This window comes from Ostrinia nubilalis, chromosome 4, assembly GCF_963855985.1.
Source record: "Ostrinia nubilalis chromosome 4, ilOstNubi1.1, whole genome shotgun sequence".
In the NCBI taxonomy this organism is placed as follows: Eukaryota; Metazoa; Arthropoda; class Insecta; order Lepidoptera; family Crambidae; genus Ostrinia; species Ostrinia nubilalis.
This window is the reverse complement of record NC_087091.1, coordinates 2,575,796-2,599,350: the sequence shown is the minus strand read 5'-3', so window position 1 is coordinate 2,599,350 and position 23,555 is coordinate 2,575,796. Positions and strand designations below refer to the sequence as shown.

The 23,555-nt window shown below is 39.6% G+C and overlaps 1 protein-coding gene across 1 annotated transcript in view; it reads right to left on the bottom strand.

Moving 5' to 3' along the window:
• Positions 1–23: 23 nt before the first annotated feature.
• The window catches only part of LOC135071302 (uncharacterized), a 109,635-nt gene continuing 86,103 nt past the window's right edge, over positions 24–23,555 (bottom strand). Inside the window, exons 2-10 of the mRNA XM_063965093.1 lie at positions 21,775–21,896; positions 12,358–12,559; positions 9,495–9,580; positions 5,506–5,635; positions 4,577–4,702; positions 3,742–3,857; positions 2,718–2,818; positions 615–962; positions 24–460 (exon numbers count right to left, since the gene is read on the bottom strand). Of these exons, the coding sequence (XP_063821163.1) occupies positions 24–460; positions 615–962; positions 2,718–2,818; positions 3,742–3,857; positions 4,577–4,702; positions 5,506–5,635; positions 9,495–9,580; positions 12,358–12,559; positions 21,775–21,896 (1,668 nt within the window). The remainder of the gene's footprint in view (positions 461–614; positions 963–2,717; positions 2,819–3,741; positions 3,858–4,576; positions 4,703–5,505; positions 5,636–9,494; positions 9,581–12,357; positions 12,560–21,774; positions 21,897–23,555) is intronic.

Here is a 23,555-nt window from a genome sequence, read left to right as displayed (position 1 = left end):
ATGACGATCGGCGAATTCTCGAGTTACGTGCCGCGCACGTTCGATACAAAAGACGAGCGGCGCGTGAGCGCCCGAGTAATGTGTGACGTCATACCCTGACAAATGATAGCTGTGGTGGAGACATCGGCGTAAGGGCACTGACCTGGTGAGGAGGGCAATGACGCGCACCGCGGCTCGTCGTCCGACAACGCATCATCGCGCGCCAGCGGCGACGGCAGCTCGAGACACGACGCAAAAGGCGGCGCAGCTCTTGGCGGTCCCAGAATCTTCTTGACGCCGCGGAAGGTTGCCAGCTTGGTGCGCGCTGGGTGCGGCGCCGCGTGCGTGTCTCGCAGCAGCATGATGTGCGCGAGCCGGTGCAGGCGCGCGAGCCTGATGGTGGCCAGCTTTGTGCGGGCTGGATGCGGCGCGGCGTGTGTTTGAAACAAAAGACGAGCGGCGCGGGAGCGCCCGAGTAGTGCTAACGTCACATGATAATAAATGACGATCTGCGTATGTGTCACGCACGTTCGAAACAAAAGACGAGCGGCGCGCGAGCGCCCGAGTGATGAGTGACGTCACGCGCCAATGGCAGTAACAAGTGACGATCGACTGATTACAGAAAGGGTACTGACCTGGTGAGGAGGGCAATGACGCGCACCGCGGCTCATCATCTGACAGCGCGTCGTCACGAGCCAGCGGCGAGGGCAATTCCAGACACGACGCAAAAGGCGGCGCTGCTCGCGGCGGTTCCAGAATCTTCTTAACGCCGCGGAAGGTAGCCAGCTTGGTGCGTGCTGGGTGCGGTGCAGCGTGGGTGTCTCGCAGCAGCATGATGTGCGCGAGCCGGTGCAGGCGCGCGAGCCTGGCGGGCGCTCGGCCCACGCCCGCTAGTGCGGAGGCCGAGCGGTGCGCGGGCGCGGTGCCGGCGCCGCCCGCCTCTGCGCACCATTCCAGCTCCGACAGGGAGCGCCGGTGTTGTACTGTGGAGAAAGAACAATGAATTACATCTTTTGAACGATTCTTATGATTGTATTATGATTAACAAGAAAAATATTGTGTAAAAAATCGAAGTTTTCAAAAATTACTAATAATTTTTCAGTAAAAAAGGCTAGCCCGTTTTCACCATCAATCCCTAATTTTTAAGTGACCCCTATGGTAACAAATAACAGGAATTTTGTTTACATAGGGGTCACTTAAAAATTAGGGATTGATGGTGAAAACGGGCATAAGTCTCCAAATTACAGTTTGAAAAGGACAGCCTCTGTTTAATATAAAAATAAAAGCCGGTCAAAATAGATGAGTAACGTTATCACTAGCACGCATTCGAATAAAAAACAAACGCTGCTCAAAACAACTGAGCATCATGATCACATACATCGCGCGTGATACAGGCTGTCCCTCAGAGCAGCATGTGTTCAAAATTCGAATACGAAAACAAACAAAAGCCAATTCTAAACAGCTGACTATCTACACTCACATTTACATTTACTCACACAGCAAAAAACCTATACCCCTAAATTGCATTCGAATTATAAACAAAAGCCAAATGAAAACATGCGCCTATAGTTTGGTCTATGAGCACGTAGAATTTTGTCCAATGTCCCCAAGCTACTCATCCTTATCGCTCGCGCGTAATTATGTTCCTGTCGCGCTCGCACACTCACTGCGGCCGCCCGTCGCACAGTCGCGACAGCATTGTAATGAGGGCTATCGTTTTTATTCTTAACAGTTGGCACCCCTGGCGATTGACAGGACCTTACTCTACAGTGGCGCCATCTTGATGAGTGCAATTGCGATAGTCCTCCTACCACTTTAGCGCTCACCAGTTGGTGCCACTGTCTTCGCTACTAGCAAGTGACAGGACCTTACTCTACAGTGGCGCTAACTGGTGAGCGCTAAAACGATAGCCCTCATTACGCGCGAGCGATAAGGATGGGTAGCTTGGGGTCATTGGACAAATGGCAATGCCAGATTTTGTATGGAAGGTGGCGTCTTTTTTTTTTCGCGCGGCCATCGACCAAACTTTGTTTTTTGATTACAAAATAGTGTAATAAAGCAAACTCACTATGGTATGTATACCTCTAAACTCAGTCTGAACTGAGTTACGAGCATTAGAAGTTTAATGATTTTCATACTAGATTTGCTTTTTGCGCGCAAGTTTTGTAAAATATTGCGATATTTTTTTATTGCGCTGATTCTGCTGCATACTGATGTCTGGAGCCTTTAATGGATGGTATTGTTTGTTTACGCATACAATGTCATTATTTTGTTGCAATTTCTTACAAAACTTGCGCGCAAACAGCAAATCTAGTATGAAAATCATCAAACTTCTGATGCTCGTAACTCAGTTCAGACTGGGTGTAGAGGTATACATGTCGTAATAAGTTTGGTTTATTACACTGTTTTGTAATCAAAAAACAAGGTTTGGTCGATGGCCGCGCGAAAAAAAATAAGACGCCAATTTCCGGCATTGTCTATTGTACGTGCTCACAGACCGGGCTTTATCAGTATCCACTCACATCTAGCGTGGTGCGGGCTGCCCTCGGAGCGGTAGCTACCCATCCTTATCGCTCGCGCGTAATTATGTTCCTGTCGCGCTCGCACACTCACTGCGGGCGCCCGTCGACAGTCGCGACAGCATTATAATTACGCGCGAGCGATAAGGATGGGTAGCTTGGGGTCATTGGACAAAATTCTACGTGCTCACAGACCGGGCTTTATCAGTATCCACTCACATCTAGCGTGGTGCGGGCTGCCCTCGGAGCGGTAGCGCGCGCCGCGCCGCCAGCCGTACGCGCCGGGGCACGAGCGCGGGCCCGACGACTCCGCCTCCTCGCTGCGGGGGAATGAATATTAGTGTTGGGAAGGTGTCGATAGTGTCGATGTCGATAGACGATATCTTTAAATATCTTTCTTTCTTTGGACAATCTCACACAGCGCCATCTAGCCCCAAAGTAAGCAATTAATATGCTTGTGTTATGGGTGCTAGCTTAACGGATATACTACTTATATACTTTTTTTTTTAAATACATACATATTATACATAGTAACACCCAGACCCGTCACAGAAATTAAAATTCACCATTTCAATTTCTGCCCGGCCGGGAATCGAACCCAGGACCTCTCGGCATAGTAGTCCGTTCTGAACCACTACACCAAACGGCCGACAAATGATGATTGTTTCTAATCATGGAAGCTGGTTTAATTATTTAAAAAAAAGAAAATGTATATCTAAAGTGAAATAAACAAATAAAAGTCATCAATGTATAAAATCTCTCAATGAGGGTTATCGCGATTGAAAAATCCGCCAGATGGCAATACGTACACGCGAGGTCCAAATGCTGCATGATTGGTTCTGCATCTGCATCTGGCGGATTTTTCAATCGCGAAAACCCTCATTGCATAAATCGTTTCAGACAACACTTGACTATGAGTCAGTCGTGTTATTGACAAAACGAGCACAGCAATAATTTGGTTAAGAGTTAAAACCATCAATACTGTAATAAAATATATAGATACGCAATAAAAAGCAAGAGTAACACATAAAAAGAGTAACACAAAAAGTTTTATTATAGGAAATACAAAAGACATAAACCCTCCTGGTAGGTACAGTTATAGCCTAATCTGATTCAATGGTCTGTATTAGAGACCCGTTATTCAAAATAGTTAATAAATAGCTTGAAAAAATCAAACTGCCTAAGGCGGGAATCGAACCCACCCGTTATTGCTTTGGGGACCTTTAAGCGCCGGAGGACATACCTCTCGTAGGAGTTGTTGGGCGTGTGGCAGCCCCAGGCGGCGTCGTCCAGTCCCTCCTTGACTTCGGCTAGCTTGCTCACTATTTCGGGGAATAGCGGCCGCGCCTTAGGTTCATACTGGAACACATACATTCCTGGTTAAGATAGATTCAACATAGCAATAGTTACAAGTCTGATTTGAAGGGGGGCGTAGTTGAAAATGCGAGAAAGAGACGGGGAGATAAAATCGCAGGGAAGCAACTCGATTTTTGCTTGGTGAAATTATTTTAATTAGTTTATTTTTTACTTGGCTGGGGGTCGATATCAATAGTTTGTGTCACTGTGATTTTAGCTATACTTTAGCGCGTACGTTCACAGCACTGTCAGAGTGCGATAGAAAGATAGATGATGTTGTTTGTCTACTCACAGCCTAACGGACTTTATGAGAAAGAGAGAGAGTAAAGGATCACTTGGAGACGAAGGCGACCTCGCATGCTTATTACAGATCTTAAAGTCCGTTCGCCGAGCACGTAGAATTTCGTCCAATGACCCCAAGCGAAACGACTGTGCGATGGGCGGCCGCCACAGATATAGGTATATCTATATCTGTGGCGGCCGCAGTGAGTGTGTGAGCGCGACAACAATATTATTACGCGCGAGCGATAAGGATGGGTAGCTTGGGGTCATTGGACGAAATTCTACGTGCTCGGCGACCGGATTTTAGATGCGATTGCAATGACAACGAATGACAGCGCCACGTTCAATTGGTGGCGCTGGTTTCCATACGTTTGTATCAGTCGTGTTGCTATCGTTCAATTAGAGCCGTAATATGGCCGAGGGTCGATAGACAAACTCACAATGCAGCAGTTGAAAGCCAAGCGCAGGAAGTCGGGCACGGTGTCCTCGTCGCAGAGCTCCACGAACGCCATGTAGTTGAGCCCGAAGTTGTCCGTGCGCGGCAGGACGTCTGGGTCGGCGTCCACCTGAAGTAGATGATAAATAAGTAGACATTATCTTTATAAACAAAATAAATTAGGTAATTAACATTTTTGTACATTTTATAGCGCCATCTAGCAATCTTTGATCAACCTCTGACGTAGCTATCTAAAGCCTGGTCCGTGAGCACGTAGAATCCCGTCCAATGACCCCAAGCTGCCCATCCTTGTCGCTCGCACGTAATTATTTTGCTGTCGCGCTCGCACACTCACTGCGGGCGCGCGTCGCACAGTCGCGACAGCAATATAATACGCGAACCACTAGGCCAGGCAGCCGAAGTGAAGAAATTATCGCTATATCATCATCATCATCTCAGCCATAGGACGCCCACTGCTGAACATAGGCCTCCCCCAATGCTTTCCATGTTGCCCGGTTGGTAGCGGCCTGCGTCCGGCGCCTTCCTGCTATCTTTATGATGTCGTCGGTCCACCTTGTGGGTGGACGTCCCACGCTGCGTTTTCCGGTACGCTATATCTTGTGCGATAAATTATTTTGTGGCCCAACTGGTAAGCGTCAAAGCGGTAGGAGGACTATCGCATTGCAATCACCATTTTGTCGCCACTATCGAGTAAGGTGCTATTCTCACTGACCAGTGGCGCCAACTGGTGAGTGCAATTAAGAAAACCCTCATTGACTATGTCCACATAGTCCACAATATTTTTGTGTTAGGTTGGGCTTACCGGCAAAACGTAAGTACTAACTGTAAATTACTGCAACCTTTGACCCCTACGAACACGGCTGTTGAGTGTTGAGACAGTACGTAAAGGAGTGGCATAATCCTGTAACTCACCCGGGCTATCAGCTGGCACAGGATGATCCCGTAGGAGAAGATGTCGGATCGGTGGTCGTACCAGCGGCCGCGCAGGCACTCGGGCGACATCCACCACGGAGAGCCGACGCTCGGCAGCCGGTAGCCGTTACTGCAACCACAACGATCATAGTTTAGTTCGAGACAACGAAGGTCGGCTACGTAAGCCATCTCCGGGCACACCAGCGTCGCCGCGTCGCCAAGACAACTAGGAGTCGGTTTATCAGTTCACTATAGGGTATTCAAAATCCTATTTGACATCGTTGTAAAATCGTCATATCGTGATGTGAAGGAGAACGCTTGCAGAATTATGGTCGACATGGCCGAAATCGGTCGGATGGATCATCATCACGATACACAGTGTGTTATGGGACTGTATAAACGGACATTCTCATTGATTTGATGAAACGTATAGAGCTCAGTTATACAAACATGATAGTAAAACTCCCGTTTGAAAATTCCACGTAGTTTTCGCGGTATAAAAATTCAAAGTTACCTATTTTTTTACTTCAAAATTATGCAAAAATATTCTCACTCGTTAACTAATAACATTTAATTCAGAATTGTTATAATACTTCATAGAGCTCTTAAAACTACACGTAATAAGCGTATTAAGTGCTTCGTAAACGCATTCAGTTAATTAGGAAAAATGATTTTAGTGATTTTTGTTTTTATTTTTTTTCTCAATTTTACCTTAATATATGCAAACATTTTTAATTGCAAGATATAGTCTGATATTTAATCTAATTGTATTAATAATATCAGCTTTAAACTCCGTGATATATTTGAGAAAAAACATAAAACGTCTTAATAAATTTTTTACGAGTCTAGGGTCGACAATTTTGGAAGGAATAATTCATGTCTAAAATGTTTCAAATCCCGCCTGTTATGTGCATAGTGTTGAAGGTTCTAAAAAGTCACATTCACATTGTTTTTAACCGACTTCAAAAAAAGGAGGAGGTTCTCAAGTCGAGTCTTTTTTCTTTTTTAACACTCTTATATTAACTTAAGTTGTATGTAAGTAACTAACTAAAAAAGTATGTAAACAAATCTAGGAAGTCGAATTTATCCTGCCTTTATTAATTTTCTCATCGATTTGAAACCTATGTAAATCGAATGTCAATACAATAATTTGGTACAATCGAGCTGATGATATTTAAACATCCAAAAGAAATATTGCTATTAAAAAGTGATGGGAAATTTACAATTCTATATGGCGCATATTTTCAATTTGATTTTCCTCAAATATATCACGGAATTTAAAGCTGATTTTTTTTAAACAATTAGATCAAATATCAGACTATATCTTGCAATTAAAAATGTTTGCATATATTAAGGTATAATTGAGAAAAAAAATAAAAACAAAAATCACTAAAATAATTTTTCCTAATTAACTGAATGCGTTTACGAAGCACTTAATACGCTTATTACGTGTAGTTTTAAGAGCTCTATGAAGTATTATAACAATTCTGAATTAAATGTTATTAGTTAACGAGTGAGAATATTTTTGCATAATTTTGAAGTAAAAAAATAGGTAACTTTGAATTTTTATACCGCGAAAACTACGTGGAATTTTCAAACGGGAGTTTTACTATCATGTTTGTATAACTGAGCTCTATACGGTTCATCAAATAAATGAGAATGTCCGATTATACAGTCTCATAACATACTGTGCGATACAACGACTTTTTAACTATGTCAAATAGGATTTTGAATAGGTACTCCAGTCAACTGATATACTTATTTTAGCTGTCAAAATGTGACTCTACCATAGATTTTGTATAGATTACAGAGGATTAGAATCCCCATTGGATTCTAGTCCCCTCTAATCGCGATCTGTTGATGTAGGAACATTAATTAATACTTAAAACTTATTTTATGACTTTTTTGTTGACTCTTCTTTCCTCTCTCTTATTTATCTTTTATGAGCTTACTCATTTAATACCTGATTAACTGTAAACTAAATTCAAGTTTGAAAACGATACTATTTTCTTATACAATTTCCTCTGAGTTTTCATTTAATTACAAGAAACATGGACTCGATTGCAGCTTCGTTCGTTCACAACACAATCGATATCGAAACCATTTGAGGCTGACTGTACATCGGGGTTATTCTCTCCACGGTGCAACAAAAAACCGTTCTAATAAATGACCCATCGCAACATCGGACACGCGAAGTCGCGTGCCAAGCATTGTCTTGCCGCGTGTTGGGCGCGTTTGACGTCTTAATTAGCATGCGTTAGTGTTGTCGTATACGATTATAAATAATCGATATTTAAAATAAAAGATCGATGATGCGTGAGAAAATATAAATTTCAATCCTAAGTAGTCGGGAAACGCGTTTGACGTATAAATTAGCATGTGTTAGTGTTGTCGAATGATGATTATAAATAATCGATGTTTCGACTGTCGAAAATATTGATGATTTGGATCTTGAGGTTCAGAGTTATTATTCATAATTGAGATATTTAGTTTGAAAAAATTAAATTATTAGTTCAGTCGCGAAAGCCATTTCTTTCCGGAATATAAGTAATGAATGTTGCCGTCAATATTACTTTATTGTTTACACAAGTGAATGTAGAAGTTTAATTCAATAAACAACTTATTATTAGTCGAAAATAAGTTTCACTTGTATTAGGCATTTAATCGCCTGTTATAATAAAATAAAGATGTTAAAATACACAGTTAAAGTAATGTACTTTCTATTACTTTTACCTACTCATAAATCTAACATTAAGTAGGTCCTACTACCAGAATCATCGAATCATCAATCGCAGCTACCAGGCATACTGTTTAGGTAATAATTTTATACTGTTGTGAATAAATGAGTTAACACGCTGTGTTGAAATATGCAATATTATAAAGCCGGCTAAACTAACGTTACCACTGGTCTGGTCTTGGGCAATATGTAGTAAAACAATTGGGGCATGAAAAAATATTATCTTGTAACAAGTTAATACTTAATTTAGACTTAGCAATTTAATTAAATCATGGATTAATTTTTACTTTTATTTTTGGTCCTTTGATTCTTCGATATTTTTGAAGTCAAAGATGTTAATGAGTTTATGTTTTGGAATATCGATAAAGAAATTGACAGCACTAATAAACGAGCCTAATTAGATTTTTTGTTTGTTTTCATTGTGACATTAATTATTATGAAACGTAAGTGTTCATGCGGAAAATTAGGAAGTAACAAATGATAAAGAATAAGGATTTTATCGGCTGCTTTCTAAATAACCATTTTTCAATCATTCCACTTACATATGAAGTTGTAACTCAAGTTTCATTAAGCAATAACGACGTATTGATGAAGTTGTCAATACGCATCATTAATAAAATTAAGGGTAATAATTATTATTGGTTTAAAGGTTTGTTAGTAAAGTATTTTTATTTTAATATACATAAAACGCAAAGTAAACTAAGTTAAGTTTGTCGTTGCAATTTATAAATAATTGTTCACTTCGTAATTTTACAAAATATTAAGCAAGAATGTTACTCGTGCTTTATAACGACTTTTATGTAGCATTATGAAAGGTTTACTGACCACGGATTAACTATTAAGACCGTAGTATTTGACACACAAGTATTTTTTGCACTATTTTTTGTTTAAGACATTTTAGACAAGTTAGGATTGCCGTGGTTTAAGACCTGAGGTTACAAAATGACGACTGTCTTATATTTCAATATTATGACCCCAAGACGGGTTCAAAAACTGCACACTAGTCCGGTCATTACTAAGGTTGGGTTGCACCATCTTACTTTAGCTTTGACAAACGTCAAACATCTGTCAAATTCCATACAAAAAACACCGGTTATCGTTATAAGTAGTTACGGTCAAAGTTAGGTGGTGAAACTCAGCCTAAGTGAGGCGTTGAAATGAGAGGAGCCTTAGAAGGCTGACCCATTTGCAATTTCACTATATTTTTTATTCATATTTTGATGAGTTTAACAAAACAAATGTTACTACTTACACAGGATGAGGTATTTTGGCGGCTAAGCCGAAGTCAGCCACAACGGCCGTGTAGCTATCGTCGCCGTGCTTTCTTAACAATACGTTCTGGAAACAAAAAAAAAAATATTAGGTATTATCTGAGTTGTTTACACATTTTTGTATCTTATTACTACTGTAGCTATAGTGCTTAACTCAATCAGTGCCTGAGGTTTGGGACCGGCACGTAAGTGTTTTTGTGACGGTCAAACGTCAGCAAGACTTCAGTATGCCTAAGATACGCGCCGCGATAAGCGGTTATCACGCCATTTCATCCATACATTTTGACGTCGATAAAAGTTATCACGGCGCACATCTTAGGCCTACAGATTTGTATGCACTGTCATGTCATAACATAATATGAATGTCAATGTTATCCCTCCCGTGCCGCTTCTATGAGTGCCTGAGGATGAGGTATGCCTCTGTCTGAAGCGCTATACTTCTAACATAAATTTTATTTTCATTTTTAAGTGCCCGTATATGCGGGTCTAGGCAAAAATAAGTGACATCACTGAAGTTAATTCTTGTTAACAGAATTAATACTTTAAATGTTCAAGGTCATAGCTTTTAGAGCTTCTATTGTTGCCGTTGTGATAATTGACAAGTTCCACGGAAGTAACATGTGATAGTAGTTATGATGATAAGAATATTTAGAGCTGTCATAATATCTGTAATCAAATACATACGTGTAGTAGGGCATGTAATAACAGTGTATGTACAATTATTTTCTTAACTTTGGGAGTAAAAAATACTAAAGCAAAACTTTCCGCGATTTTGCAATAAAAAGTATAGTCGATGTGTTAGCAAGGAACTTTCATAATACATATTATTTAACGTGCCAGAGAAAAGTAATAAGACCGTATTTTTTTTTCTTTTTTTCTCCCTTTTTCTTATAAGAAAACTTATGAAGATACACAAAATATCTACAAACTTCCTTACTTAACTACCAAACCGTGTTACATTAAGCCAGTAAAAGTAAGTAATAACAAATATAACAAGCTAAAAGTTGATTGTTGTATCACACAACTACAGAACCCGAAATCTATAGCAATAAAGTTGTTCTGTGATATAACAAGACGCGCACGCGTTAATGCGAAAAAACTTACAAAATAAGGAAACGAACTTTCTGAACTGGTTGCTCTGTGTTTCTTATGTTTACTACAGTCATATCAGACTATACAGTGCTGTTGCAAAATCATACTTATTAGAACTGCGTTAAATACCACAGTACTTAGCTTGATGTGCCATTGGTCGTATTTCTCCACCCGTGACTACTCGTACGATATTTTTTGCTTCATGTTAGGTGAATATTTACAGTAATGGCAGTTCTATTAGTAGGAACGATTTTTATAAGTCACCGTAGCTCGACTAATGAATCATACTTTATTTTTCTTTTATAATTCCCAAAGAAATTGTCTAATGGTGGAAACGTCTATTGGTTGAAATGACTCCTACGCCAAATTTTGTACGACAACAGAACATTAATCTAAGCTGTTCGCACTTCGCAATAATTATTTGTTTTCTAATTGGATACGCTACGAAAACTTCAGGAAACAATTTGGGCAATAGAAGCGAATATCAACAATCCAAATGTTACGGTTCTAGTGCTCCCATGAAATGATTGGAGATTGAGGTATAATCAGGTGATAAATGAGCGCTTACCGCAAGGGGCTCTCATCGGCCCAGTGTTATAATTGGATCCGTTATTAATAATGAGTTTGCAGAGCCCGGACTAGTGGGCGCAGTTGGATTACAGAGACTTTAACTGCCTCAAGATAAGTGTAAGGTAACTGTTTGTTAAATTGAGATGGCAACAGAATTTCAAGATTACGCGCTGAAGTGTTTAAGCAGACTCAATGGAAAACTCGTGACTAGCCGCCAGGGGGTCCTCAGTCATTGCAAAAAAGCCTGTTGGTACTACAAATAGTTCAGCTGCTTCTATTAGCAGATGATATACTGAGATAAAAGAATAGAGTTTAAAATTATACCGTTAAAGGTGCGTTAAAAACTACAAGTACAAACAAATCATCACCACTGCAATGAGGGCTATCGTTTTTATACTTAACAGTTGGCACCCCTGGCGATTGACAGGACCTTTCTCTACAGTGGCGCCATCTTGATGAGTGCAAATGCGATAGTCCTCCTACCACTTTCGCGCTCACCAGTTCGTGCCACTGTCTTCGCTACTAGCAAGTGACAGGACCTTACTCTACAGTGGCGCTAACTGGTGAGCGCTAAAACGATAGCCCTCATTGGTCTAACTCCAATTTTTCCATTAGGTCAATAGTGCCTGTTTAAGCGACACGCAACGTGACTTCCCGCAAGTCCTTCTCAGCTATTGCTAAAGACCAGCTCACCTTAGTAGTAAGGTCCCTATGGAAGACTCCGAGCGAGTGCAGGTACTTCATGCCGGCGGCGACGTCGGCCCCAAGCGAGACGCGTAGCGGCTGCGGCAGCGGCAGCGGCGGCCGGCTCAGGATCAGCTGCTCCAGTGAACCACCCTCCATGTACTGACCAGCTCACCTTAGTAGTAAGGTCCCTATGGAAGACTCCGAGCGAGTGCAGGTACTTCATGCCGGCGGCGACGTCGGCCGCACGCGCAGCGGCTGCGGCAGCGGCAGCGGCGGCCGGCTCAAGATCAGCTGCTCCAGTGAGCCACCCTCCATGTACTGACCAGCTCACCTTAGTAGTAAGGTCCCTATGGAAGACTCCGAGCGAGTGCAGGTACTTCATGCCGGCGGCGACATCGGCCGCCAGCGAGACGCGCAGCGGCTGCGGTAGCGGCAGCGGCGGCCGGCTCAGGATCAGCTGCTCCAGGAACCACCCTCCATGTCAGACCAGCTCACCTTAGTAGTAAGGTCCCTATGGAAGACTCCGAGTGAGTGCAGGTACTTCATGCCGGCGGCGACGTCGGCCCCAAGCGAGACGCGTAGCGGCTGCGGCAGCGGCAGCGGCGGCCGGCTCAGGATCAGCTGCTCCAGTGAACCACCCTCCATGTACTCCGTGAGTGCGTGGAGTTGACCTTCGTGTACGCACACCCCCATGAATCTGAAAGGATAAGCAATCATCCGATGAGTAATCGACTGAGACAGCCAGAGTCACTTTCGATTATTTTACAGATTCACATCTACAGCATTTGCAACTTCACTAGTCACCACACCAAGCTCAATAGTTACAGTATCATCGCTAGAGACATTAATGTAACTTTCTTGACGATAACGCTTTTTATAATATTCAACCTCTCTTAAACGATATCTGTCATTATTATTCACGACTGTGTAACTATTGAATAAAGAAGAACTTGATCGTCTTTGTAAAACAAAAAGTAACAGATATTGAAATGTTACAATGGGATAGTGTCTAATTTGTAAGCACATGGCATTTGAAACAAAGAAGACAGTATAGGTATAGCATGATATTGCTCATTTCGCCGTGATGCCGGGAATGCGCCCGGAAACTTAACTCGTCAGGCAGACTGCCAAATGCGTCAACCACGCGATAAGTTACTCGATACCAACCTGGACCCAGCCTCGATTTTACACCACTCATAAATATTTATGAACATCAAATATTTTGGATAAACGCAGGAACTCCCACAAAATTTATTGCCGCCGACAGAAGAACCGCTATCGTTTTACCCACGAAATATAATGAAAAATACAGACAAGCAATAACACTGTGTAAAGCCATAAAATATATTTCTCATTGCGCTGTTGTAACTATAACTAACATACGTAAATAGCGATTGTGTATTCAGAGAAAGTGAAATAATTTCATAGCTAAGAGAAGGGGGCTGTCGGACAAAAGAAAAACTGTGGAAAGCGCCATCATGCATAGAGAGCCAATGTTATGATGTCTACCTTGAATCAATCTTTGATATATTGCATTGCGCAACGAGCGATGCCACTTTAAATATTCCTAAGATACAATTATTATTATGAAGTCGTCCATTCGTTCTCGTATTTGTGATTAAAATCAGACCATCTGTATTTTTTATTTAATAACATAAATCACAAATCAAATCAAAATGGTGAGTTCAAAATCAAGATGATTATAATAGTCGTTTTCTGAACCAGTTCAAGTTGAGTTGAGCTCGAACAAAAACATAATTCTAAGGAGATTGACGCCTTCCCAGTAATGACACTAACTGACGTCCGCACAATAGTGGACACACTCATTGCGACTGATGAATCTGTCAAATGTGAATCAATCACATTTAAATTCGATTTAGAATCAAGATGTGTTGAAATACTGACGACTGTCGGAGCACTGACTCGTTGCCTCAATGAAAATTGCAATGTAATGAATTTAATTGATTCATTGAACCTGTTAACCCAGAGCAAAATGTTAAATAAAAATGCAATCGAGTACGATTCAAAATAATTTTAGCTTCAGATGTATGAAATTGGAATAGCGTACCGAAAGAAATCAGCTTTTTCTGACATCGTGACTAAAGACTCCATTGTTTCCAATTAGAGGTGCATCGAATCCGTCTAGCTCTATCGAATTTAACTGGCGACGTGAAACGTAAGATATTGAAGAGTGGTCTCTAATAGTAATTTGACAATGAGGCTTGTTATTTTCATCACATTGTTATTTGAACAGAACCATTGATTCGTAAAAATGAGAGATAACGAGTGAAACGAGACTCTTAGGGAATGAAAAACGTTAGATAATGTCGGTAAAAAATATAATTGAAAAGATGGTTCCAGTGATTATCTGGAAGAAGTCACGCAACGCGACTGCAGTGTCAAGGCCTCGTGAAGCAATCGCGGGTCGATGCAAATCACCAATTAACCCACTTGTTGCTATCGTACTTTTAAAAGGACACCGCATAAATAAAATTATTATAAACAATGAGGGTACATAGAAATAAAATGTTTATGTTCATTCGATACGTGTTGAGTGTACAAAGCGCACACTTAGTTCATCGTTCGTGTAATTCGTTATGTAATATAATATTTCTTTATTTATATATAACTGTTTACTATGGAGAAATTTAGGTATGTTTATTTAATTATACAAGCATGCTTTATTCGTTTATTTCGTTTAAAACTAAGTAGAAAAACAATATGATTTTCAAATGAAATTATTATTTTACTTAAATTATTGTAAAATACTTGCATTTTGTGCAGTTTTAATTGCCGTTCTTTTAAACGACCAATAGCAAATTGTACTACTATCGTACGTATTCTTTTTGATCGCGAGATAAGGCAAGAAATCGGCCTTTATCATTGAATGAAATAGTTTTAGAGCTGGAAGAGGACGACGAAGAGGAAGTGCCTGATTCTATCATTGTTTTGCCACCTGAAAATTGCAACGCTGATGTTACTGACGAGGATTCAGGTGATGAAAACCAAGTAACTTTGCACAATTTACCTGGGTCACAGCTGCGGGCACAGGCGGAAATCTGTTTTCATATAAAAGAGAGTAGTGAAGATGAAGAAGATGATATGCCGCTCTCTTCGTTATCAAAACGCAGGCGTGTTTTATCAACAGAATCGAGACACAGTTCTGTTGCAAGTTTATCGAATTTGACTTCAGAATCGGATGTAACTGTTTCAAAAAACAAACTATACAGTTGGCTGGCGCGAGATATAAATCCATCCTTCGAGCCATGGCTTGATATGCAGACTGCTGCTTCGCAGTGGAATCCGCTACAGTACTTTGAATCAGTGTTTGGTGAAGATAAAGGAAAAAATGGCCTACTTCTCATTGATTTGCCACGGATTAGACATGGCTTTACATAACTCTGATTGACATGACAACATATGATTTTCTTCAATTTCGCAGAAGTGTTGCAACAGCTCTACTGGAAAGCTATAAAAAAAAACTAACCGAAAAGCAACACGAATATCTCAAAATTTCCGTGAAAATTCACGCTTTGACGGAAAGGACCATATAATAAGGTATAGAAGTGTTGCAACAGCTCTACTGGTAAGCTATAAAAAAAAACTAACCGAAAAGCAACACGAATATCTCAAAATTTCCGCGAAAATTCACGCTTTGACGGAAAGGACCATATACTAAGGTATAGATAATATCTATACCTTATTATAATAATCAACTGCGCTGTTTTTTATGCCATAAAAAAGCTAACTTTTACTGTCCTAAATGTAATGTTACATTGATCCCAAATCTTGCTTTGAAAACTTCCATACTTCTCAATAAATCTATGTTAAGCTGAAAGTATTGGTTCATTTTTCTAGTCATTGTAATAGCAGTACATTTTGCTAGCGTCCTTTTAAAAGAACGCCATTTTCCGAAATTTCCAAGCAATGGATTTTTTTTTTAATATTTTTTTCGTCCAAGTAGTCGCATTTTGAAAACAATATGTGAAATTCATTCGGATCTGAGGTAAAAAGATGTTTCAGGAACAACTGGGTTAAACGTCGCATGCGCAAGTACCTGCTGAGGGCTTAATTATAATGAATGCATCTGTTATGAAGCTAAAGAGGCGACGCGGTGCCGCCTTACGCAAGAGCATTATTGTGTCTGTTAAAATATTTTTAAAGAAAGCATTAACCTTTCGACATAATGGTGGGAGAAAAAACTGATGCAGAACTCCGAATGTAATTTATATCCGATAGATAAATCGATGTTTTACCGTCGTTATCTTACAAAAATACACTAACGGTTTAAATTATACGGATGAGTGAACAAAAATCTTGCTTTATTTCTTACGCGTAATACACTTGATCAAACTTAAAATACGGCTGACCGAATCAATTGAAACAAGATGGACTTTGATTAACGCTGATCTGATAGAATAAAAAAAAGTACAATCGTTTGTAAAATTATGTCAAGTGTGTCGAAAGAGGGACATCGCAGACTATAATGCAAGCCCAATTGCATGAGAAGTGTCAAACAATCGCGACAGATGGGCGCATTGTTTTTATTTCCGATGATAAGCAAACAGGAAGGCGCCTAAATGCAGGACAGTGGTCCATTGTGTGCATTCGGTTTCGTAACGTTACGCAAACCGATTCAGGACGAGAACGCGTCGTGACCTGGGAATCTAGAGTGATGCTGGTTAGTGATGTGCTGACTTGTAAGTTTTGGTCTACTTTCAAATTGTGAGTTGACTTTAAAGATGCAACTGAGACTCGAGTAATCAAGACAAGAATGAACCGGATTCATTTGGACGTAACAGATATTGTAACTCTTTGATACAAGATTTGACAGACATAAACTTACGGACTTTTGGTTGGAGATGGACTAAGATGAGAGATAAGAAGCTAATTGATTTCAGGTTTGCTCTAAAACCAGATGATCGGAATCCGAAAAATAAACTCGTGTTAATCGATAAGCATCGAATTGACACTCGAGTCAGGTACTACTTGGCATATCACTAAAGCCGGCGGCTGATCAAGATCTCGCCTTACACAATGTTGACTAATGAGGACGACGTATAATTTTGACGTGTCGTTAAGAATACTGATCGGTTTACGATCAGCGGCGGTAGTAAAGTATATCGCGTAAATATCGAGTGGGATGCATAATTATGCCATTGAGATTGGTTTCGCAATCGTTTGAGATCGTTATCAGTTGTAATCTGTCTTTTCCTATAATAACAAACAATTTTCTTATAACCTTAGCTAATTCTCTACTTACATTACTTTCTCCATCATTTATCTCCGACTTGAGAGGTCTTTGAACAAGAATGTATCACATTAACAGTTTAACACCAAATTATCTCAAGTGAGAAAAGGGAATTCCGAAAAAGAATTTAACACCTCAAGGGATCTGTTTGCCTTAAGCTTTCGCCAGTATCTAGTTCAGTTCCTTGTGACGACATTGTATCCACTTGGAACTTATCAAGACCTAAATTATATAATGGAAGAATTTGTCTTACTATTACCAAGTTTTTAAACTTAATCTTTTTTATAGAAGCGGGAACGATCATAATAAAATTTGCAACATATTGATAAACGACATATTTTTGGAAAAAACAGAATAAATTCTAACAAAATCGGGCTATACAGATAAAATCAACCAAAATCATCTACCTAAAAGGGATCAAACCGCAAAGGTGTTCAGTGTTCTCGTTGTTTACCTAAGCTGATAAACTGCCCGACCTCATTCCCTTCCAGCGATGACGCAACCCTGAACACGGTATGTACTCCAGAAACCGGCTCCGGGCGTTCGGACACCCGAAACAAAGACGCCATCAACCAGAAGGCCGTGTTTTTACTGGGCGAATGTAGGGCTGAGCCGGACCCATTTCTGAACGACAAATCAAGCAAAACAACTATGGCATCTTAGGTAGTTGCAATATGAGCTATATTGCAACATACCTGAAAGACTGTGTTCTAAAACAACAATGCTCCAGTATGAATCTATGTATCTACAGTTAAGAATATATTCAACCCTGTTGGTCAATAGACTGTACTCTATAGACTGTAAACTAAAAAGTAAAATCCAATTACAGACTTGACAGTATGTTTTGGTTAGGATTGATTTTCGAGCATCGTACGAGGTGAAAGAATTTTAAGAATCTCATGATTCTCATGGAGAGGAAGACAACTCCTACGTCAAGAGCTATTAAGTCGTTTATGCTATAGCAGATCATTACCATACATCCTTCAAAATGCGGCAAATGGAGATGCAACATCTGTTATGTTATGAATGTTAAATGACCTTTATGAAGACACTGAAATGAAAACGTTGGAGTGTGAAATTAAATGACTTTTGGAATTTCATTATTTCAGCCTCGAACTCGAGACCATTGAACCTCGAGAGATCAAAAGCGACTAAGCCAACGGTAACCTTCGTTCCTTAACTTTGTTCTTTGGCAACTCACGTGTCCTGCCAAATGACGAAGCTCTACAACGGAGTTTATTTATGAAACAGCCTTTTCAGCGAACAGACTTTTGATAATTTGGTTCCTTGATAAGACTAAAGGATCCAACAACAATGTCACTGCCTCCTTGTAGAAATGTAGACTATTCGAATATGTGGTGCTGATGGAGGATATGATCTAGGGAAAAATATTAATCAGGTATTTTACCTTTAAAATTTCATACTTGAGTCAATTCTATGTTCAATTCAATTATATTATCATGTTCACGGACATTTAGAATCGACCTATAAACCTTTTCTATGAAACGATTACTATTACGTGACTTATCGGTGAAACAAATTACAATGTTAATTCGATGACCGACTAAATTAAAACATTTGCTTGGCCTAAAACAAACTAAGTCACCAAATTGTGTCTGGATATTATGTTCTTGATCCACAGTAGCAATCTGGACTGGATCAAGAACATTAAGGAATCCTTCCAAAAAATATCTGTGCGAAAATGGGCGCGTAAATCCCAGGATTCCCGCGTAAACATTATGTAAACGACAGCCCTATTCGAAATCAATCCGGTGGCTCAACCGTGTCAAGGACAAGTCATAACGCGTTTTGTTTGCAAGTCATAAAGTCGGATATTGAATGCACAGCGCCGGGGTTGATCGCTCGAGATGTAAATAGTAGCGGCACAATATTTGCGGGCATCATCAGACAGCAAAGAATCTTATTGTTTGTTTTCCTTATCGGTGTATTGAGTCAGGGGTGTTCAGTTTTCTTTGAACTTCACATTCCTGTAGTATGAAAGAGCAATCAATGATGTAGTTTACTTAATTGTTTCCATTCATTGAGTGAAAATTCGTAGGCAATACATTTAACTTTAATTTAACTGCTAGTTAAAGCTAAATAGCAGTTAACTTTAATTATAAACAGTTTAGGTATAATAAAGATGTCACAACCAAGCCAAAATGTTATCATACTAAAATTGAACTTGGACTCAACGGAAATTTTAGTAGTTTCATTATATTTTATGTCTTGATAAACAAGTTCATTATGTATTTGTAGCAGTTATATTTGACATTTTATTTCGCTCGTTAATGAAAAAAATAAATTATATCTGAGGTCATCTCAAAGTGAACGAGGACGTTTGTTATATTGTGGACCATTTTATTATCCTTGTTGACGTGAATTACCATAGAAGTAAGAGTAATCTTGATTTAATTGTTCCCAGTTTGGTTGGGACATAGTATTATAAAGTAATTCAGACGCCCATTAAGGGCTTTTTCAAATTAAGCGTTATGAGCAGGACGTCTGTCGCTTGTAAGGCTGCCCACTAACTGTTGGTACTTTACATTTTTATTCCAACGCAGTTGTCATAGAATTTTCTGCGTGCGGTCCTGAAAACAGACGACTAACGTGCAGTTAATTTGAAAGAGCTATAAGTCTGATACATACTAGGTTTGTAACCACCTAAACAATAGAAGAAACTAATAGTATAATACCTTGGTCATCAAAGAAAGACTTCATTATTTTGAAAGGTTTTAGGAATATATGAATAAATAAATCTAAATTTGCCTTAAATAGGTAGTCACAGGGTAGAAATGAAATAGAAGTATTATTCCAGTAGGCAAGTATTGAAGTTTGGATACGTGCAGTCAATAAAATAGTTAAAAACACTGTTAAAGACTCCCGGAAAACTGGCATGTAGCTTTGGTCATTACCAAACCACTATTACCAATGTTATTAGGTTTTTGCCGCCTCTAGTCTAGACGCTAGGTCATACTATTGTATTTTTTATTAAAGTACACGTAAACATCGCTATTGAGTGACTGTTTTCTATTAGCAACAGGAAACTTTTGTTGTAAGGTTTTCCGACATTACTGCTAGTATTTTTTCCTAGTAGGGATTTTGTATCACGTCATAAGGACCAGGAAGATGATTTTGAAAATGCGTAAACGTGTTAAAAAATTCTTAGCGGCTTAACTAAGTCACCTCTACAATCAAGAAAACAAGTTAATATACCAGTAGGTACATACTTGAATAATATGAAACGGATGCAGGAGTTGCAGCAGTGGGAAAGAGAGGTGCGAATAGTTCCGTCAATAGAAAAACTAATCGTTCATGAGTTTCGAAAATCATCAGTCAACTTAAAGTCAAATCAAATCATTATCTTGTATTAGTTACTACTTCAGAACCTGTGTCGAAAAATTTACACAAACGTTTTACATATTCATTCATTCGGACGAAAAATCTTCAGGCCATATTGTTTTCGGTTTTCAGACATGTAAATCATGTGATCACTGAACTCCAAGATCACTTGGCGACAAGTTAAAAATAATACAGATAGTGTAAAGTCGAGCTGGGGGCAGGATTGACGTCATCGCATTATATGACTTGAAGAAAACAACTTGGTTAAACCCGCCACAATGGCTCATTATCACCGCTGATTATAATAATGTATGTAGGTATAGTTTTGGTTAAAATTTTCAAAAGACGCTCTACTAGTTCCAACTTCGGTACAGATTCAGGCCTGTGATTTATTGAGTTTCAATATTTAGATAGGATTGATTTGATTAGTAATAAATAATGTAATACATAGAGTATTTCACCTTCATCACAAAGTTGACCTTTCGTATGCAGGGGGCAGATACACACTAGCGCAAAATTAAATTTCTATCACGTCTGGATCAGTCAAGGGTCTAAATATTCGGAATTCCGAAATTAATATTGAGTTAGTTTTAGCACGTCGCACATATTTGAAACGAGATTAACTCCCCTCGCCCTTAACTTTCCCCTGTCTCTTAATACTTTCATCTTTCACCCTTGTGTTTATTCTGAAAAGTTACTTATTCAGTAACACTGACTGTGAGATGCGTCAGCTGTCAGTTCAGGACAAAGAAAGGGGTGAATCGAATCTGGGGGATTCAAAACATTATTGTTGCCCGTGAATTTTGGAGCAGGTACTGATCCGTGCGTAAAATGAAGTCTTATTGTCTACCCGTGGCTTCCCCCGCGTGTATTCCAGTCTCATGTAGAATGTATGTGGCCTATAATGGTTCATTTATTGTCCCGAAGTAGAGGTAGAGTTCAAAGTAGTACAGGGACGTGTAAGATACCCCGTCGACTATGCTGATAGTTTGGTCGGACTCAGTTAATTCAGTAACATGTATAGAAGTACGCACTTACACCAATTTGGTATCGGCCGACTAAAAGTGTATTCTGCGGGGTGTCTAAAAGCGCTTTAGGTATAAGAGCTTCATCATCATAGGACGTCCACTGCTGAACATAGGCCTCATCCAATGATTTCCACAAAGGCCGGTTGGCAGCGGCCTGCCTGCATCCAGCGCCTTCCTGCTACCTTTATGAGAGCTCTATAAGAGCTTATTTGCAGAAAATAAATGAGTGCAAGCATGCAAGTATGCAAGTATTTTTTGGGATGAGATGTGACGAATTTCTATGCATCTTACCCGAGGATGTTGGGGTGTTTGAGCTTGTTCATCAACTGCACCTCCCGGAGCATGTTGGGCCTGTTCGCCCGCTGTTGGTTCATCTTCAACACCATCACCTTGCTAGACGTTTTGTGGGTCACCTGTAACAATAGAGACAGCTGTTAGAAAACAGTGTTTATTTAAGGAGTGTTTCTATAACTGAGTCTTTCCCTCCCTCGATTTAACAGAGGGCAAAGTAACATTTATGACAGTTTTCTTTTTACAGCAACAAGTTACAAGACAAGAAGAAAATGCAGGCGCGTGTGATTTCTGAATTGCAACTGTCATATTTGGACTAATCCTACCTTTTGAACACACTGTAACTCCTCCATAGCTCAAAAACGCAACTAACGTCTTGTTGTTGTCGTTCTTACTTGTTCTTATCGTTACACAAAATATACGGGGTAGTCGCAATTAGTTAGCTTAATACTTCAACTGATTGGTGGTGCCAAATCCAATTACCCAATTACAAAAAATATTGAAATCGCTGAAAGAAATTAGTCGCACGATACAATAATAACTCAATTTCATTTTCAATGTCTCTTGCGTCACACGAATTTTTTATCATCATTAAATTCCATTGACTATATTAATAAAGCTCATTTTCAGGTGCCTCAGGTTTTCATAAATCACATTTTTCGGAGTCTAATTTGTACTTTTATGTAGAAATAAATACGCGTGTCACGTACTTTTCGTATTCGCAGAGGTATTACATCATTTGAATGACAGCCATACAAGTTGTATTGTTGCTAGTTGAATTTGCAATTGAAATGGGTAGGTAATATTATTTATATTAAATTTATTGTGAATTATTATAATATTTTATAATAAAAAAATATTACGTGAATAATAAATAATGAGTACTTATTTCGGAATATTTTGAATGTCACACAAAGTTGTTTACGAGCTGTAAAAGTGATTTTATGGCTCTTTATTTTCGTTGTTTATGACGCAGTCATAGCTTATTTATAATAATAAAGAAAATAACTTTATTCAGCATTTAACAGACAGTTTAAAATGTCTATTGTATAATTTTTAAGTTGCAGTTTTCGATGTTGCCAGCTATAAGCCTAGGCGTAGACCACCGATTTTTCGTCGACCGATAGTTTAGTCGGGCAGTTAATCTGTATGAAGATGTATGAAAGTGCGCACATTACACCGATTTGGTATGGGCCGATTCTTCATACAAATTAAAATCGGGTCCAACTATCGGCCGACAAAAAACGGTGGTCTGCGTCCTGCGACTAGGCTAATACATTCTCAATGATGCGGGCTGATGGGGGATGCTCCAAGTCTTAATGTCAGATGTTATCAAACCCTAAGGCCTGCCTTAACGACAAATATGTTATCCCACCTCACATCAACACGTCTTGATAACTGATGTCAGCGATAAACGATCACCATGGGAAAGCCAGATTGGATGAGATAAGTCACCCAAATAAAAATAATCGTATTACAAAAATAATTTTAATTATGGGAATATCCCAGATTAAAGCCAATCAACGCACAAAAAATAGAGCTTTCGAAACTACGAGCTGATAAGAATAATGTTATTTATTATTGTGTAAAAGAGTGTTTTATTTATTGTACTCGTATTTTTAAGGCCAATAGCCTAATAACCAATTTCATCATCTCAGCCATAGGACGTCCACTGCTGAACATAGGCCTCCCCCAATGCTTTCCATGTTACCCGGTTGGTAGCGGTATGCGACCAGCGCTTTCCTGCTACCTTTATGATGTCGTCGGTCCACCTTGTGGGT